Source organism: Centruroides vittatus, unplaced genomic scaffold (assembly GCF_030686945.1).
Source record: "Centruroides vittatus isolate TY-2023 unplaced genomic scaffold, ASM3068694v2 contig_377, whole genome shotgun sequence".
NCBI classification, from domain to species: Eukaryota; Metazoa; Arthropoda; class Arachnida; order Scorpiones; family Buthidae; genus Centruroides; species Centruroides vittatus.
The window spans coordinates 3,315,116-3,335,708 of record NW_027122198.1 but is presented as its reverse complement, the minus strand read 5'-3'; the positions used below and the strand labels follow the sequence as shown (position 1 = coordinate 3,335,708).

Sequence of the window (20,593 nt, the reverse complement as noted above, 5' to 3'; positions counted from 1 at the left end):
GAAACGTGCGATTCATATTATTTTTGACGTTCCAATTGCACGATTCGTTCGAAAATACGTACAAAACGAACGTTATAACGAGACGAGAGTGCCCGAGTGGCATTTTATTCGTTTCGTACCAACTGAAATTTCCGTAGTAGAATAGAGCGTCGGATGATAGAACCTAACGGTAGGTGAAATTAATTACGGTAGTTTAATTTGCCATTTTAACGATCAACCACGATATAAAAGATGTAATTTTTCCACCGCGTTTTCCTTTAAAAGGCGCCGAGCGTGAACACCATCCAGAGTAGTAATGTTTGACGGTGAAACTCCGTTAATTCGGCACGGTGCCGGTTTATCGGATGGCGGAAATTCTTCCCATCCCCTCGATTCAGTTTCCGATATCTTTCGTGTCAGACATTTAGAGCGTGTCGAAATTTATAAGGCCATACCGCCGTTAACTTTCGCCGTGTACAGTACAGTAAATCCTCTCTGTTTCTTACGTCACGTTCGACACGTGTTCGATAGCTGCGGGATCATTTAACCCCACGACGACACGGGCTAAAATGTTAGCCTACCCTCTATTTTTTTTTTTTTTTTTAATCGAATTTACCCCGTTGCCGGTGGTCGCAGTTTAACGGAATTTCACCGTTCGCCTATCCGATTGTGTTTCGCTTAGTCAAATTATATTTCGATGATTGCCGGGCGTTAGAGACGGAGATTATTTACAAATGGCCGTGCTACGAAGGAAGTGACTCAAATCGACCGTTTAATGGTTCCGGATATTCTTTCCGACCGCCACGTCCGACACGCATCGTCCGGTAAGATCTTCCGTTTTATTTCCTGCCGTCATTTGATTATTTATAATAAATATTCCTTTTAAACCCGATAAATCTTTAGCCAAATTCGGCGCGGATGCATTTCTACTCCGTCCGGGAGCCGCCTTCCCGCCAGAAGAGACGGGAGGAAGGTGAGTTTCTTTTTATTAACACTAGAACGAAAGGTTAAGATACAATCGAAAGTAACCGTAACAATAGAACGATAGAACTAACTTAGGATAAGAAATGAGGTGGCCTGGCTTGTAGCCTTTAAATTACGATTTCGCTGGGGGTTCTGCTGACCTTTTGTCTTTTCGATCGATCCGAATCGGAATTTCCTTCCTGGCTGCTGCAGATATCCAGTCGGGTTGCCTGTGGAAGAAATCCGTGTTGAAATCTGCTTCCGTTTTTATCTTATTTCGATTGTTTCCGGTAAATCTTACCTCTTTGTCCGGGAAGATGATTCGTTTCTGGCCTCTTGCCGGCGATCTCTGGCTGTCGTTCATGGAAAGTCCGCCGATCTGCAATAATTCGATTTACTTAGTTTCTTAATCGAATTTCTTAAAATTAAAAGGATAAAGGCCGAGAATCTAATAATAAAATCTATACTCTTCGCTGCTATTTTTACACTGTCTTTGGCTGGGAAGTGACATATTCTACATTATTTCTTTAATAATAATTCAATTTATAAAGGCATTTTTACATATCCGATTAGAATTTCGTACGTGGTAGATTGGTAGTGGGATCCCCAACTGTTTCGTTCCGAAGTCGTTTGTAGTAATCGATTCCGTTATTCTTCATTAAATATTCGATTTTAAGTAATATTTAGAAAAATTCTTTTTATACGTAGATAAATAAAATAAATGAAAGAATTTTTTATTCGAAAGGGTTCTTCTATTCTACTTTTATTTGTTAGAAAACGCCGTTTTAATTCTTCATTTCGTTGGCTAATACTTTTTGATTTAAAATTATTTTCACATTCTTAAGTAAAATATAATATATGGTTAAATATATATATATATAATCGAGACGAGTTGATAATAATAATAATAATCAGCGCAGAGCCCAAACGGTTAGGAGTTGAAAGTTGAAATTTGGTACTCAGTGGTACGTCACGAGAACGCACACTAAGAAGGGATTTTTCGAAATTCCTCCCCACGGGGAAGAGGATAAGAATAAGGCTTAACACTTCCATCAACAATGGAAGTGTTAAGTAACAATGGAATTGTCAATGATAAAAGTGTTAAGTAACAATGGAAGTTTTAAGAGAAAGTGACGTGCAAGATGCAGATGCAGTTTTTTCGTTTTTGCGGGAAATCGAAATATTTTTAGACCCATCTAAAAATTCTCTAATTAGTCTGGAAACAGGGGAACCCAATTCTTGCATTCTGTTAAAACGGGTAAGGTTGACTATAACGTAATAATCTTAATCTTCGCTATCGTTACTTTTGCCCGAGCAACGCCGGGCCTATCTGCTAGTATATATATAACCAACGAAACCAAACAAAATTCTTTTAAATAATATATTACTATATTAGAAAGGTGTTGGTAATACTGTATATATTTTCAGTACACACGTGTAATGTACGAACATCGTCACAATGCCGGGCTGCAATTTTTAATCGTACTTTTAATTTATTTAATTTAAAATGTATGCTCTCCACCTCAAATCAGTAGTGGCTTGCTCCCGTACATCGTACTTTTCCTTTAACAATAGAGTCGTGCCGATTATCTACTAACACCTTACGGTGAAAGTTTTTAAATCGAAATAACGTGACTTCCAGTTTGCATCAAAGTTCGTATGTACAGTACGTAATCGGGTCTTCTGCCCCCTTTGCTTTCCATGTCTGTCTTGAATTCCATTTACAGAGTACCGTTCACGAGATTAAGGAAAGACATGGGAATTTACAGGTCTACAATTTTTTCAAATTACAATCCAATAAACAGTATTTAATGCATTCGATAGGATAATTTGACAGCAAATACGATTTATCGATATAATGTTTGTATTGTTCTATTATAATTGTTTTCGCTGCCTTAATGACAACACGGCGATGCCCCGACTTCAATCGGAACATACATACGTTTAACTCTTACACATTAAGAATGATCTTAGGCATTTCCGAGCATTTATTCATTTCTGTATGATTTTCACCCAAATAATTCTGTTTTAATTTATTTGAGAAAAGAACTTGCATTTTTTTGAAATTAAAATGATGGATCCGATTTACGAATCTATAAGCTTTTCTTTCTTTATTTTTTAACTTGATGACTTTGTAAAATGCATTTCTGTAAATTATTTAGCGACTTACCAAATTCCATTTTATCTTTTATAATTATTTCAGATTTCAATTTAATTTTTCCTTAAATTAAGAGGGGGGAAGACTTTAATTCTCTACCTCATCTGTTCTTGGAAAAATTAGACCTTTCCACGAACAGATAAAGTAAAGATGAAATTAAAAAACTTTTTCGGCACTTTCTACTACAATAAAAAAGAAAATTTCGTCATAAAACTTTATATTTTTGATATTGGAAGTAATTAAAGAGAGTGGTCGTCGTACATAGAAACGATTTAAAAAAATAATAATTTCTATCTAAACGAATGTTTTTCTAATCGACGACCAATTCATAAATGCTATACAATAATATCAGAAAGAACTCAGCAAAACGATAAACATATACAAAACACCTTTTAGTTGCCGAGAGAAATATTTAATTCAAAACAAACGTTTTCAGCCTAATTTACAGGCCATCTTCAGGTAGAAAACGAGATCGGAACTAATACATTCCATAAATGGAATACAAAATTCAAATTAAAAATTTAAATAGCCAACGGAATACAAATACGTATAAATAAAATTAAGATAAAATACAAAAATGAAATTAACATAAAACCTCTAACAAAATTACTAATTATCACTGGTTATGATTTTTACCAAATTTCTTAATCATGAATTTCCACGCCGAGGGGAGACTTTCGGCATCCTAGCATTCAAACAGACTTCTTCTAGCTTACTTTTATAAAATTGAATCTTCTCCGCGGTCATCGCCAATGTTGGGGAAGACAAGGGTTTGATAACGGTTGTCTCGTTCCACTTCACCGCAGAGTCCTGTGCCTGCACCATTTGTGACAAAACCGTTGCATTAGACTCCTTTCTGATATTAGGTTCTTTGAGCCTTAGCCCCAAGCTCCTCTTGGTGACGCCGATATAATGTTTTTTAACATCAAGTTGCAAGTTCTCATAGGGAATACTATACACTCCTGCTTTCTCCTCTGCCTTTATGCTATCCTTATCGTTTCTCAGGATCTTGTATAAATTTGGGACCCTTTTTATAACCATTCTTCATTCCTTTCGACCCGCAACCCCTTTCATAATACTATTTATACTCGCATTGTAGGTAAATTTCAAACCCTTGTCTTCCCCAACATTGGCGATGCCGCGGAGAAGATTCAAATTTATAAAAGTAAGCTAGAAGAAGGCTGTTTGAATGCTAGGGATGCCGAAAGTCTCCCCTCGGCGTGGAAATTCATGATTAAGAAATTTGGTAAAAATCATAACCAGTGATAATTAGTAATTTTGTTAGAGGTTTTATGTTAATTTCATTTTTGTATTTTATCTTAATTTTATTTATACGTATTTGTATTCCGTTGGCTATTTAAATTTTTAATTTGAATTTTGTATTCCATCTATGGAATGTATTAGTTCCGATCTCGTTTTCTACCTGAAGATGGCCTGTAAATTAGGCTGAAAACCTTTGTTTTGAATTAAATATTTCTCTCGGCAACTAAAAGGTATTTTGTATTTGCTATACAATATTATTTAAAATAAGAAATTGGCTTTTAACTTTAGAATAGTCTGGCAGAAACGGATTTTATTCTATTAAATAGTAAGAAGCCGACTAAAGTTTAAACGTAATGGGATCATTTGCATCTTCCAATGATTTATTATATAAGAATACAGAAGCTATAAAATAGAAATTCCAAGATCTTTTGGTCGTTTACTCAGTTCGGAGAATTAAAAATTATAATTTCTACAATTCGTGTGAACAATAATTGAGCTGGAGCGGAGAGCAATTTCCGAAAATTTTCTATCATTTTATATTCTGTTAGCGATTAACTAATAAAAATATTTAATGCATAAACATTACGTAATGTGACGATACGTGAAATTACGTGTCACGAGAAATACGACCAGTTAGATCATTTGTCTTGCGTATTATTCAATATAATCTCCTGTAGGTCAAAGTTTTCCCATACATTTGCATATGGCGCTTTATGACGCATTACACGTGACCCCGATTGACAGTATTACGTACGAAGTTTGTCGATTGATATCGAACTCGAAGACAAATCGGTTTAAAAATAACTCATCTCGACTTATTTTATTTTCGAAATGTATAAAATGGAATTCTTTTGTCAATTTTGAAGGAAATTGGACAGTAATAGAAACTTAAACACAACAGAAAATGATAGGCAGGTATTATTATTTACGATAGAAAAGAAATACGTTAAGAATTGAAGTAAAACCAAAATTGTTTTGGTAATTAAGTAACCAAAATACGGCCCGTACAACTTAATTATCATTAGTATTAGTTAAATTAATAACATTCGGGACTACACTCTTTAAAGACCAAGGATTTTGTCATTAAACTGTCTTTGGTTCCTTACTATAGGAAGTCTGTCGTCTCCACGGATGCTGGATAGTAGAATTTTTATTTATAATTATTATAACTGAAGGTATAAAAAGAATTTAATAATAATATAAAATCTAGTAAGAAGTTATTTCTAGCTTCTATAATTTTACGTATAATCGTATTTTGTCGGCTCCGTGTTGGTTTGTTGCATTATAGAGTTGTGTATTAAAAGTAATTTTGCTGGGTTAAGCCCAACGGAATTAGCCTTATTATTATTATTGTAGATTTATTTATATTGTGTAGAAAATCCAATATTTGCTCCCTAGACCTTGCCTAGTTTCTTATTACGATTTATTCTAATATATTTGTAGCCGAAACTTGAATTTTTAATCAGCGAGAATATTGGTGATTAATTCTTTTACGTTCTTTCCTCGTATTGTTTTAGTGTTCCATTTTATATTTAAGTTTCTATTGCATTGCTACCTCAGATTTTACAGATTTTTTCCCCTCATTTTTACGTAAAAGAATGAGTGTTTTAAACGTTGATTTTATCGGCAAACTACTGTTAGCTGCGTAAAATGATTATAATTTATTTTCGTCTTTTGTTTCTGCGAGCACAAAACTCCTGTAATTTTATAGTTTTGGGAAGGAATGTATTTAACGGGCTTATTTATTTGCATACTTTTAGATCTTTTACTTATTCGGCGGTGTATTAATAAGTTTATTAAGATGTGGATTGAATACGACTTATCTTTTGTAGACGATAATGCCAGAGCAATGGTGCGAGTGGACAAATATTTTGAAAATGAAAATATTTAACGAATGGTTTAGTCTGTCGGTTGGCTCAATTTAAAGGAAATAGAAGAAAATAATCTACGTAATCCACCAGAAATCTTCTGGAAGATAAAAGCTACTGCCGACTATTATCGATCGATCAATTTGTTCTTAACGCTTGTTACAGTGTCTGCTTATTTATAAAGGGTAACACTTTACTTTTTTTTATACTGCTTAAATTTCGTTTTGCTGTACTCTCTTGCATATTTTTAAATAATGACAAATAAAATTTAGTTCTTTTTACGTCGAGGACTATACGGCAAAGTCACTTAAGAGTACGCACTTTCTCGATTTTGCCGATACTCTCCGCCAATTTTTATTCGTATTTCAAAGAGTAAAACATGTGGGACTGAGGACGAAATTAAAATTTGCACTCTTACGTAACCTTATCCTGTTTGATCGTAAGAATGGCTTATAAAAAGCTAAAATGTGTAAAGATCACCTTTTAATCCGACCTAATGACACCTATTACTAATTTGATCTAATTTATTTTAAATATTTTGTATTCCTACATCTTTTATGCCTATTCGCAATGCAATTAGTATTCATTTCTGTGAATGCTCCTTACTCGATTTCTGGTTACGGATATTATTCTGTCAATCTTGGAATTAAATAACTTTTAATTTTTAAATGTTTCAAAATTAGATTTGGCGTTTAATTTTGATACATAACAATAATAATTTTTATAATATTTATTAGTATTGTGTTTGTTATAATTTAAGCAGTCAAAAGTTAATTTTTCTGTAATTCTATGTCCTATTGTTTCTAAATTTGTTCTCGTTTGGAAAATATTCAATTGAATCCTAGCTTTACTTACATTAATATCGTAAATAATTACAGTATAATAATATAATTAAAAAGCACATTTTAAAAAAATTAAGATTTTTGCTTACTCTTTTATTAAATGGAGAGATAATTATTGGTTAGAACAGTGATTCTGAAATTCTTGATACTTGAAGACTTATATTTGGAGTCCAGAAATGAAATTCATTACTTTCAAAGAAAGTTAATGAAAACTAATTATAGACAACCTTTAAAAAATATATATATTTCTATCAGGTTGTGTATTTTTATCATTATTCCTATAATGATTTTCAATAATGTGTATGCTTAAAGAAAGAAATTAGTAATTTGTGAGTGTGAAATTTTTTTCAATTCAAATTAAGTCTATGCAAAAACATTCTCCTTTACACAATATATTTGTATGAAAATGTTTTCTCCACACTTGTATGTGCAAAATCAAAATCTAGAAAGTAGATTTAAGAATACAATTTTAGATGGCAGATCCAAACTTTGTGTTCTTGCTTGAAAAGAATCATCATAATTCATACAAAAGAAATATTTATAAATAATATAAACATTAGTATTATACATCATTAAATTTTTGTTTAACTGAGTAAATACATCTTCTTGTATACAAAATTTTTTCAAATAAGAAATATTTGCAGTTTGTTGGGTTTTAATAACCCCAGCTAATAATGTAAGAACCACTTGCCTATTAGCTGGTTCTACTGCTAGAGCATTACTTATTTTTATTAAAATAAGTAATGTTCTAGGCCAGTGGTATTCAATCTATGGGTCGCGACCCCAAATGGGAAATTACCTTGGGGTCACACTGTTAAAATGTTTGAATACCATTGCTCTAGGCATTATCTGCTAAGCATCAATTGCTCTAGACAATAAATACAGTAATAATCTGAAATTAGTGTAGATATATTTTAAATACTTTGATATTCAAAGAAATTGAAAATAGAAGTTATATTAAAGTGGGTAATATTGTCATAAAAATTATTAATAATAGTGTTAAAAAGAAAGTGAATCTCTAAAGCTTCCCCCTGTGTCTTTAAATGAATTCTATTGTTTTTGAGACTTTTAAATTTGGAAACTTGGCAATTAAAGTTTAGTTTTCTAAAGTAGAAATTGGTTTTGTGAGAGATAAGACTGAACTTAGACTACTTATTTAAAACTTTTGTACCAGAAACTGCCTTTAGCCTATATAAACAAATAAATTTTGGCTGATTTATACTAAAATTATGCTAATTTTAATATTATTTAAAATATTTAGTAGAACTAACACATTCATTCTTTGAATCTGCAATATTTGAATTATAACAAATAAAGAAACTATTTCAGATTGTTGTTATTTTAGAAAACTTTAATATTATCTGGCATGATTGAAGTAAAATGTTTATTTATGGATTAGTTTCTCAATGCTGTGATTACTTTGCTGGATTATAAATGAAACAAAAAGAAATATTCTATGCCGCACTTGTAAAAATGCAAAACCTTATTATAATTAACTAACGTACTGCTGGTACTAAGCTTTTTATGATTACTAATTACAAAATTTATGAAGAAATGTCACAATTAGTCTTAATTAACGTGATTAGAGGAAAAAGAACCCTGCAGAAGAAAAACTCTTAATCAATACTCTAATAAACTGCAATACGACCGTTCCACTTGCGGCCGACCGGATCAATTATGGCATGCTCTGTCCTCTTTTCTTCCGTCTGCGTGGAAGTGGTGGAGCTCTGCTCAACATGATTTGTCAGTCTTGAAATTGTTTTTTAGTGCAGACACTACAAGCAAATATAATTTATATACAATTGTATAATGGTAATGATATTGTGATTATACAATTACAAATAATTATTTATAGATTAAATTCTCATTCTTTGTCGACTTGGTTGTATAAATTAATAGCTAACGTGGAAAGTGTTGAGACAGTCGTCAAGGTTTCACAAATTGGTTCTCGTAACGAAACGCTTGATCGGATGTTTTGGATTATAATGATTGTAAGAGCAGAGTGAATGGAAAACTTTGACTGAATTTGAAACTCTGAGAAGAATATGATTAAAATGAAGTAACACAAATAGCATCCTCTAAGTTCTAGAAACTAAGAAGATAATGTAAATAAACTATTTAAAACGATTGAATATTATCTTCTTATATATCGAGTTAAATTTAAGTCAAATATTTTTTGGTCTTGGTTTTCAGAAACCAAAGGATACCAAATAAATATTACAATTTACAATGCAAGTATGGTGCAGTGTCAAAAATCTGGATGCCAAAAATCTTGATTTGTCCATCAAAAGATGGATATTAACCCTATTGATGGTAACTTTTGTTGTTAATGTCCTTTTGCCTTGCATTGTTGATATCTAACATTCATTCAGAATTTATAATTTTTTAATTTTGAAATTATGATTAATGTATTTTTTGTTTAAATATAGTGATTCTGTAAAATACATTTTGATTTTTTGTAAGTATTCCTGCATTCTTTATGAAACACTGATTCAAGTTTAGGTATTCTAAGTTTAAACCAGTGTTATAGGAATTTACAATACTTAAAATGCTAATTTACACATACAGGTATAGAACAAAATAATAGGAACACCTGTGAAAGAATGCAAAATATTTATTAGTAGGGAGTTGGGCCACCATTGGCCTGAATTACAGCTTGTATCCGACGTGGGATTGACAAATAAAGGTTGTGCAGAAAGTTTAAGGCAATTTGCAGCCATTCTTCCTGCAGAGCGGTCTTGAGTTCAGGTAGTGTGTGTGGAGGAGGAAAGTGAGCACGGACTTTGTTCTCTAAAAAAGCCCTGCACAGGCTCAATGATGTTGAGATCAGGGGACTGAGGACACCATGTGATATGTTCCACTTCATCATTATGCTCACCCAACCATGTTTGAACACAGTGAGCCGTGTGTACAGGGGCTTTGTCATCTTGGAATAGAGGATGTTCTCCAGGAAACAGAGTATGAAGCATAGGGTGTAAGTGATCCACAAAAATTATCAAAAAGGAAGAAAAAACTTTTTCTCTTCTTACCATCCTCCTTCTATTACTTTTAATTTTGAGTTTTTCCAGCTCTAATTTGATAGTATTTTATATCTTTTTCGAAGCTACAATCAATATAGCTACAATACAAGCTATATCATTCCTACCTTCATAATTATCACAATATGAGGAGCCCAACCCGAACGACTTTCTGCCAGACTATACTAGTGCTTTATACATTAAGAGCCTCCCTTCCATTTTTAGTATCTTTAATAATAATTATAAAAATATCAAACTCTCTTCTTCTGCAAGAACACTGCGTTAATGCTTGCCTCTGACCTTCTCCCTCAGGACTACAAGGGGCTCCAAGCCACGCCTTGATACTGCTCCCCACAGCATCACAGAGCTCCCTCCGTGCTTCATGGTAGGAACCAGACAGTCAACATGAAATGCCTCTGCTGATGTTCGCCAGATGAACACATGTCCAGTGGTCTGAAATAATGTAAATGATGATTCGTCAGACCAGATGACCTGTTCCCATTGCTGTTGTGTCCAGTTTTGGTGGTCTTTGCACCACTGTCGTCGCTTCATAGCATTCTGCGGTGACACTAACCTAACGGCTTTGGGATGGCTACTTGGCCATGAATGTTTGCAGCATGCAGCTCCCGTTGAATAGTTTTGGTGGATATGGGGTTCTGGAGATTGGTGGTCATCTCCGAGGTTATCTGTGGCAGTGTAGTCTTACATTTTCGGGCGACTATCCTCTTCAATGCTTGTCTATCCCGGTCAGTCAACTTCGACTTTCGCCCACTGTTCTGCTTTGCAGAGGACACCTTTCCCAGTTTTGTGTAGGCTGTCATAACCCTTGACACAGTGAACCTTGAAACACCCATAAGATTGGTTGTTTTAGACACTGATGCTCCAGCGAGGGGAGCTCCAATAATCATGCCTCTTTGCACATCGGACAGGTCGGACATAATGGCGCTTTGCTGGGAACAGAATTTTCTCATGCAACTGTCACATTGCCAAATGCTCGACTGATACCTTCCCTTTCATCCCCACTGGATGGCAGAATGTTGCGAGACGTGGTGGGGCTGTATTGGACGGTCGAAGTACAACACATTTCGAAAGGGGTGTTCCTATTATTTTCTTCTATACCTGTATATTTGAAAATCCAGATGTGGACTGGCTGTGTGGGTTTTCCATGTTTCACTGTATAAACTTTCTTTTCTGCTGAAAAAATTCTGTATCCTTTGTGCACGAACAGTATTTCATGCTAAAAAAACCTTTAAGTGAATCTTTTTGCAGCAAATCATTTAATAACTGGCTCACTGTGGGATTACGATAATTCAATTATTGGTGATGGATTCATTAATGATTTCTAAAATTGGCATGATTATTGCCATGTGTTTCTATTGTGGAAATTAAAGTTTTGTATGTTTATCTCAATCGATGCACAAAATTTTTACCCACTATCTAAAAGCATAATGTTTCTGCAAAACCTTTTGTAAGCCAAATGGCATAAAGCTAAGAAGGATTACTAATAATTTATATGGGAAAATGTTATGAGTGTTCCCAGACTGAAAAGTAACTTACTGAATCATACAAATAATACTAACACAGTATAAACAGGAATAATATGATAAATATACAGCCTGTATTAAGTGAAATGTCAATCCAATGTGGTTAGTGAAATTACACAGAAGTATGCAACATTTAAATTATGAAACTGCCCTTGTCTAAGAAACCAATCAAACCAGCTAAGATACCTTTAAATTCACTTTTGAACATCTTTGCCACACTTTGTACATCCACCAATTAGTCAAACGGCAGACTTTCTATTTTATCATTTTATTTTTTCTAACAAATGCACAAAGTAAATCCACATAAATTACAGATACTCATGGACACAGTTCAAAGCTAAAGCGGCTTGATGCCAAACAGTTCCTGGCAAAGGAGCTTGGAAAAGCTTCTTGTCGTTTGCTGCTCGGAATACATGACACCTCTAAAATGGCTTGCCACATAACAAATCTAAATTCTATTTTTGTTGTTCATGCTTTTTAGTAAAACCAAAAATCTTCTTTGGATGTCTTTTGGTTAGCAAGAACAGACACTAATATAGATGTTTCATAAAAACAAAGTGCTGCAAAGCATACCTTTGTAAAAGCGAGGAATACTCATATATTAAAAAATTTAAAAATAGAATAATTGACTGGAATTTAATTGATGGCATTCATTTCTAATTTTTAATTGTTTTAATTGTAAATATTAGTTTAATTTCTTAAATTCAGCCTGTGACAATTTATATTGAGAATATTAAATACAAATTCATTTAGAGAATAGTCTATTACACAACAGATGAATCACTATTTCAACAGAAAGACTGATTGACAAGATTTAAATTGTATAGCTTTTAAAAGTATTTCTGTGAAAAAATAAATGAAAAATATGAATAAAATTTGTCCTAGTACAAACTAAAATATCCCAATAAAATTAAAATGTATGGTAGCTGATTATCCTTATTCAATCTGTAAATACACATATGTAATTATAACTGCTATATAATACAAGAGGTTATTACTATGTAATTGCTACTTAATGGTTAATACTGACAACTTAATGGCTATTTATTTCATTATTTGAGTTATACAAGATTAAAAACTAAAAGTTACAAATAGAAAAATACTGTCTAAATTCATTAAAATTTCAAGTACCACTCTCTGAGGCAGAATCTAAAATTCTTTAACAAGAATCTATTGCTATTAAGGCAAGTCTAATGCCGCCATCTGCAGTAATTCTAGCTGTAATAGCATATGTTAAACTTGTTGTGTTTGCCAGTTTTAACTAAGAGCTTTTTAATCTTTAAATTAAACCCAATTTGTTCTTAACCTTAAAAATGCTTGCCTTGTTTTTCTATTTATATTATTGTATTGGCAAATGCATTATTTTAACAGTAATGAAACATATAGTTAGAATTTTTGTAGTTGATTATGACCTTCAAATTTACTACTAATTAATTATAGGATACTGACCATATGTAGTGCTCTGCCACTATTGATTTATATTTCTTTTTATTTATTTTTTATTTATGTAATCTCGTTCCATTGTTAAGAGATTTAGTTGTAATGCATAGCCATTTTGTCACATGTCCCATACCGCCTTTTGTTGGCATTGATGCATTGTGGCTGTGGATTGGCTATGTGAAGGACCATGTGAGTGGACAAAGCACCTGGATGGTGGGATTGATAAATGCGGGCACTTCCATGCTTCCATGTGTAGGCACTTTTTTGCTCTTGGATTTCGAGCCATCATCAGACTGGAAGAGAAATTTTGAAGGGGTAGAAGGCAGAATTGATCAGGAAGAAAGGAAGAAGAATCGTCTGGAGATAATCCAATTCTATCCAGCAGTAGTTCTACCCTTCATGTTAAGGAAATATTGAAGGAGAGTCTAAGATCACCTGGTTCATTAGTAAGATAGTTATTACATGAAATTTTTAAAGCCTCTATGTGACTGGACAGGTTAAGAACCATGTGTGACCAACAAAGGAATCGTGTTTCGTAACAATTTATAACATGAAATACAGCTATTGTACATACTAACTTGTAAATAATTGTATAGTTTTTCTATTTTAATTGTGTATTAGTCTTATCATCATTAGTAATTACTATTGTGATCACAGGTTAGTTGTGTCATTCTTATAATTGATAAGAACATTGTTCATATGTCTGAATCAAGTGATCAAGGTGTTCCTTTTTTTTTGTATTTAATAAACTAAGGAAGGAAGGAAGACTAGTCTATCCGAATTGTTCTGTTACATTGTAAGATCCTCAGTGCATTCCCCCCTCTTTATAACAAGATATATTTTGGTATATCCCTGTTTAATACACACAATAAATTTTCTATTTTTTGTAAAAATTTGTTTATAATTAGGAAGAGAGATCATTTTCATCTTGATGCATGAAAGTGTTAACTAAAATATACTGTATATGTTCAAAGATGATATTGTATTAAAAGGATTTGTCTATATAAAATATCTATATAATATAGATATATAAATTATATATATAATTTCTTTTTGCTTGAATACTATTCATATATTTATTATATTGTTACTTGTGTTGCTTGTTGCATCACAATTTCTCAATTGACATTGACTGTTTGCCATCCTTTCTGCACAATGTTGCTTCTGTTAAGTTTTCTGATACTATGATTCTCCACATGCAAGATGTGTCTGTAACAGTTTTAACAGATAATAGGCTATATTGAAAATCAGAACAATTTTTTTTAAGAAGAGGCTAGGCTACTAGACCAGAATCAGACCCTTGTCCTGGTTGTAGTTGCGGCGACCAGTTAATTTATCTCAAACGCACGAGATGGCGCCACTCCTCTAGAGGCCCCCTATAGCCTCGTACACGAGAACTCAATTATTCCCGTGGTATTCTGGGATACCAGTTTTTGTCGGAGGTTAACAGCTAGAGCACGTGTAGCTCTAACGTGTACTATACTTGTACCGAATGTTCATGAATAAATATTGTTAGTGTTTGAAAGGTAGTTGTGGATTTCACGAGAATCTTTTTACCGCGTCCCGAAAAACACAAGTTTTAGTAATGATCGAAATGGATGGGTGATGGACTAGCCATTTCTTTCCACGTGCGGCCCTCCATTACCCTCATAGTGATCTGTGTGCAGACTTATCCCTACTTCCTTTGATTGTTCTATGTGGTTCATGAAAATTCCCAAACAAAGAGAAGCATGGATTGTGTAGCATCTTAATTTAAATTTCCTGTTGTAACTTTAAAAAAACCTTTAACCTAACTAAAATATGAAACACAGTATCACGTAGCAAATTTTTCTGGGAACTGATTTTGTGCAAGGCCTTTTATATCTTTATCAACTGCTGCCAGTCTAAAACTTGTTCAAAAGATCAATTATTCTTGTTTTGCTTTGTAAAGATTAGATAAACCTTTCACGTTAATGCAGAAATGGTGGTTTTGTACGAATCCAATCAAAACGAGGATGCCAATACGCTAATGGACCTTCACTAAATTTGATATGTCCAAAAGGATAGACCTTGTTGAATGACAACCAGACTCTTAGTTATCATCCGGCAATGCCAGATGAGCGTTAAGCCATACATAAATTAAGGAGACTAGGAAAACGATAATTGAAGTTTGATTGCTTGATAGCATCTTCCTAAAGTTTACCAATTCATCAAGCTAAAAACATGTAAATGGTATAATGAACTTTACTATTCTAGGATTATGATGACGACATATCTAAAATAAGTTAGTGAAATATAGATAAAAAGAAAATGTAATTTTGCAATTGTTAAAACAACAGATAAATGGAATTTGGATGAAAGGTCATTTGGACAAGAATATTTCTGAATGTTAAGCAAAATAATCGTCGCTGATTATTTAATAAAATGACATTTTTCGTCAATAGAACTTAAGGAGAGGGAAGCGTTTTTGTTATTAATAATTTATAAACATTAACATATGAAATTTTGATAAACTGTTGCAACTATAGTATAATAAAATTGAATATTTAATTAAATTTAATATATATGAAAGCAGATTATATTTTCAATGATTTTCTTCATGGCAAAAGATTAAGTCGTTTATATAATAGATGTGACAGTCTCTTAAGAACAGTTTAGATCATAATCAATATTGTACTTCTAAAAACGTTTGTTTCTATTTTATCAAAGTTCTTATTTATTCAATTATCAAGAAGTAGTTACCTGAGATATTATAGTTTAATAAACTAAGTTTTTCAAAAATTAATTTGGAACTTTACATTTTTAAAAGTAAGAAATGAAGTAAGAAGTAAGAAATTTATTTAAGTTAATGATGTCATAATGTCCATATATTTTGCTATAAATGAAAAATTTTTTCTTATTGCAAGCAACTTTCTGCAATGAATAAAATCATCTAATTTTTCACTTTATTATTATTATTGTTACATCTATTTTATTTTATTGTTTGTTTTTATTTTGACAATTGTCTTTTGTTAGACTTGCATATTTTTGCCTCTCTTTGTTTTGATAATTTTATTTTTTCATCGTCAAATGATGGATGTAATTTGTAGTTTGGATTGCATTCGTTTTCAGTTTGTTCAGAACTATTCCAATATCTTGGTTGGTTATTTGTCTGTCCTTGGAGATATGGAAACAATTGTTTCAGTCGAGGATGAGTCGGAAAGTCCGAAAATATGCCAATATCAAAGAAGGCAAATCTGACTCAAAGGATTTTGGAATTGGTATTAATTATTTTCAGATCATCCTCATATAATAAAACACAAGAATTACAAGTAAGACTAAATGATAAAATTGACACAAAAAATAAGAAATTGTCTGCCGAGTACTGAGCCCTGAAAAATACTGCAGATGGTAGCAAAAGGATAGAAAGAGAACTCATCCAGATGGATATTGCAGTAAGTTCTTAAGTGTCAAGCACTGGGACGATACCTCAAGCAATTTGCAGTCAAAAACCTGCTTGATATTGACACGTATGACAAAAGAGTTTTTTTAGTTTAAAAATTTTCAATAATAATAGACTACTGTTGTAATAAATTTGTGCAAGTAGGAAAGCGACTTAGACTTCAGTGTTGAAAAGGTCAAAAGTGCAATGTTCAAACATAAACAAAGAAAAAAAAAAATATATTCAAATAAGTAGAGTTCAAAAAATTTGCATTGTGGCCAGAGAGAGAAATATTGGCCTGTAGGAGTTGGCCTCTTTCTTGAGAATAGCAATAATATGTAAAGACTGCCATTGGTCTGGGATAAAAATAATTTCAATTATACAACTGAGTGACCAAAAAATTAGAGACACCCTCTAATAATGAGTTGGTCCACCTTTAGATCTGATCACAGCCGATATTCTTGGTACGGACTCAACAAGTTGCTGATACCGTTGCTGAGGAATGTTGGCCCATGCTGACATAATGGCAGCTCTAAGTTGGGTCAGATTGGATGGTGGTGTTTCCAAGCTTTGAAGTGATCTTTTGACTTTGTCCTACAAATGCTCCATAGGATTGAGGTCAAGGGACTGAGGTGGACATGGAAGCAGGTTAAACTCTGATTTGATGTTCCTTACACCAATTTGAGACTGATAGAGCACAGAGGCAAGGTGCATTGTCCTGCTGAAAGTGACCATTTCCATCAGGGAACATTATAGCCATAAATGAGTGAATGTGATTGGCAATGATGTTGAGGTAAGCTGTGCTATTCAGAGGTGTTCACAAATATCAAGGGACCCAGTGTATTCCAGGAAAACATTCCCCATGCTATAATTCCACCACCACCAGCTTGAAGTGTTGTCATTTGACAGGAATGAATTCATGCTAATTGCACCGTATTCTGATCCTGCCATCTGCATGATGGAGCAGGAAAAAAAGATTCATCAGACCAGGCTACTTTTTTCAAGTCCAAGTGACCAATTTTGTTGTTCCTGGGCTTAACAAGTACCTTTTCCTATTTTTCTGTGATACCAAAGGCACTCTTGATGGTCTCCTGCTGCTAAAGCCCATCCTTTGCAAAGCCCATCTTGTTGTGTGTTGGGATATGCTTTGTGATTCATCTGCATTGAATTTAGCTGTAATTTGTTGTGTTGTTGCTCATCTGTTGCTGCAGACTATGTGTGCTAATTGCCTTTCACCTCTCTCATTCACCAGCCTTTTTCAACCAGAATTGCCCTTATCGCTTGAAGTTTTTTTCTCAACTGCCGCTCTCTAAACACCTGAGATACTGTTGGGCAAGAAAATCCTAAGAGTTGTCGTTTCAGAGATGCTGGCACCAGCTCTTCTTGCACTGACGATCATCCCCAGTTCAAAGTTACTTAATCTTTCGTCTTACCCATTTTGACATTAACTTTCATAATAACTACGTCATCCAAAGCTGAGCACTCCTTATATAAGCAACTGAGTTATGTCACTCTATGTCAGTTTTCTGGCTTTGCTGCATTTATCTTTGGTATTAGCCAAAAGTTTATATATTGAAGGGTTGCATTTGTATGTAAGATCACTTTTGACCTTCTTGGTTATGATTTTATGTGCTTTGCTGATTCTAGGGTCACTGTCAGACTGGTTTACTTTCAAATGAAGGGTGACACTAATTTTTTGGCCACTCAGTGTATATTGGAAAAATATGAGATAGAACTGTTGCAGCAATCAGAGGAACATTAAAATAAAGAATTGCAGAAATATACTTGGGACTGTTTTGAGAATAAGATACAATAGTTTCAGATATCTAATCTATGATCATGATGATTGTTTAACAAAATGTTTTTTGATGTCCATCTAGATCAGCGTTTCTCAAAGTGGGCGATAATGCCCCCATGTGGGCGGTGAGTAAATCTAGGGGGTGATGGAGGCATGGTACTGAACAGTGACCAAAGGCAAAAGTTGGGGTCACTGTCAGCTGTTCCCTTTCCTCTGTTAAACAGATAAAAGGAAACATTGCGTTTAATGGTTTCCAAATGTTGAGAACAATGTACAGTTAGGGCATGAAGTGTGAGATTCATAGAAAAGTTTTCCTAAGAATATTTCCAATCCTTTCTCACACAAAAGAAAATGGGTTAGGGGGCGTTGGGTATAACTTTATGGAACAAGGGGGGGCGGTAGATTGAAAAAGTTTGGGAATCACTGATCTAGATTATTTAATTAATTTTAATCGTAACTCTATTTACTGGTATTGGTAATGATAGTTCTTTATGTAAATCTAATAATTCTTTAATAAGTAATATTTACGAAGGCTATTTTTTAAATAAGGTCCATTTTTTAATAAGAAGAAAAATACTGTAAATATCATTAAAATATATTTTTTTCCATATTCTACATACTTTTATCTACTTTTCTACATAATTTCCATTTTGTTTAAACATTTGTCATACCGCTCAACAATTTTTTGAATTCCGACTTCAAAGAAATCTGCCGCCTGTCAAGAAGCCCAATCCACGACTGCAGTTTTCACTTCTTCGTCGTTGAAATGTTGACCACCAAGGAACTCCTTTAAGTATCGAAACAAGTGAAAATCACTGGGTGCAAGGTCTGGACTGTGTGGATGATCGTATCGAGTCAAAACGATAAAGCACTGTTTAATCTTTTTGTTTTGTGATCATCAGAAAGCAGTCTTGGAACGCACCGAGAAAACAATTTTCGATAATTCAGTTTCTCCGAAACAATGGTATACAAAACTGATCTTGAAATCTGTGGAAATTCAATTGATAACGTTGAAATCGTGAATCGTCGGTCCTCTCGAATTTTGTTATCCACATCACGAATCAAATCTTCAGAAATCAGAGAAGGTCGGCCAGGGCGTGGCTCATCATGCACATTAACTCGCCCATCCTTGAACATTCTTACCCATTTTCGAACTTTACTGTCACTCATAGCATTATCACCGTAAACTTCACAAATCTGACGGTGAATTTCCGCTGCTGCCAAGTTTCTTGCATTCAAGAATCGAATAACAGATCGTATCTCACAGTCGGCGGGAGACTCAATTTTCTTAAACATTTTAAACTTCTACAGCTCAGCATACAGACAGACGATATGGCTGCAAATGGCGTCAAAACGCGCGCCAAGCTTGCTCGGAGCAGAAGCGCATGCATACTGCCATGATTGCGCATTATTCTCACTTTCATTCACAAACGGACCTTATTTAAAAAATAGCCCTCGTATATTGATAAGAATAGCTCAGTAAAATCTGCTTAACACAAAACTAACTCTAGTATTAAATTGAAGATTTATCAACCAACTGGAATTGATATCACTTACAATTTATTTATCAAGTATTTTTAGGTTCTACAACTCTTCTTTAGGAACACCTATCTAACAGCAAATACTACATAAAAGTCTGCTTTACTGATAAGTGTCAGTCCAAAAATTATTTGCCCTGTCCAATGCAAAAATAGCAGTTGAATCACTTATTAAAACTGGAAGACAAATTGAACAGCATGTAAGCCTGAAGAAGGAATGCAATTAAATGTTTGTGTTTAAGAGGTACTGGAGGATGTGTGTATTTGGACTGACATATAATGTTTAGTATTAGTCAAGTTGGTGTTCCTGAAGATGATGAGCTTGGAAATATGAAACAGTAAGTGATGTAAACTATAGAGAAGCAATTTAATAAACATTTAGTTCAATAAAATCTGATAAACTCAATGGTAAATAACTAGGTTTTGTCTGCTAATATATATATATATATATATATATATATATTCCAGGCTAATACTGTAGTTGTAAATAAATTATTGCCAATCAAGTTTCACTTAGTGCTTATGGGTGTTAGGTTATTTCTAATTGGTTAAAAAATATACTGATAAATAAAAATCTGCTTTACTGGAAGCATTAAAATCCTTTTTATTTATAGAGAGTTTTTGGATTGAAGCTTAACAAGATAACTGCAAGAAAACAGTATTTTTAAATATTTGTCTTTTGACACATTTCATTTGCATTAATCAAACTTAACTCGTTTACAAATTGTTATTGAAAGCAAAAGGAACTCGTCTACAAATGTCAATTAAAATTATTGATTATGT

At 33.3% G+C, this 20,593-nt stretch overlaps 1 protein-coding gene and 1 long non-coding RNA gene across 2 annotated transcripts in view; one reads left to right on the top strand and one right to left on the bottom strand.

Annotated features, from left to right (window-relative positions):
- Window positions 1–76: 76 nt before the first annotated feature.
- The window catches only part of LOC136975675 (uncharacterized), a 57,066-nt gene continuing 36,549 nt past the window's right edge, over window positions 77–20,593 (top strand). The window contains exons 1-2 of the long non-coding RNA XR_010880809.1: window positions 77–169; window positions 695–952. This is a non-coding gene — a long non-coding RNA (uncharacterized lncRNA). The remainder of the gene's footprint in view (window positions 170–694; window positions 953–20,593) is intronic.
- Window positions 949–20,593, bottom strand: part of LOC136975674 (HORMA domain-containing protein 1-like) — a 185,771-nt gene continuing 166,126 nt past the window's right edge. The window contains exons 15-16 of the mRNA XM_067270779.1: window positions 1,244–1,321; window positions 949–1,172 (exon numbers count right to left, since the gene is read on the bottom strand). Of these exons, the coding sequence (XP_067126880.1) occupies window positions 1,071–1,172; window positions 1,244–1,321 (180 nt within the window). The 3' untranslated portion in view covers window positions 949–1,070. The remainder of the gene's footprint in view (window positions 1,173–1,243; window positions 1,322–20,593) is intronic.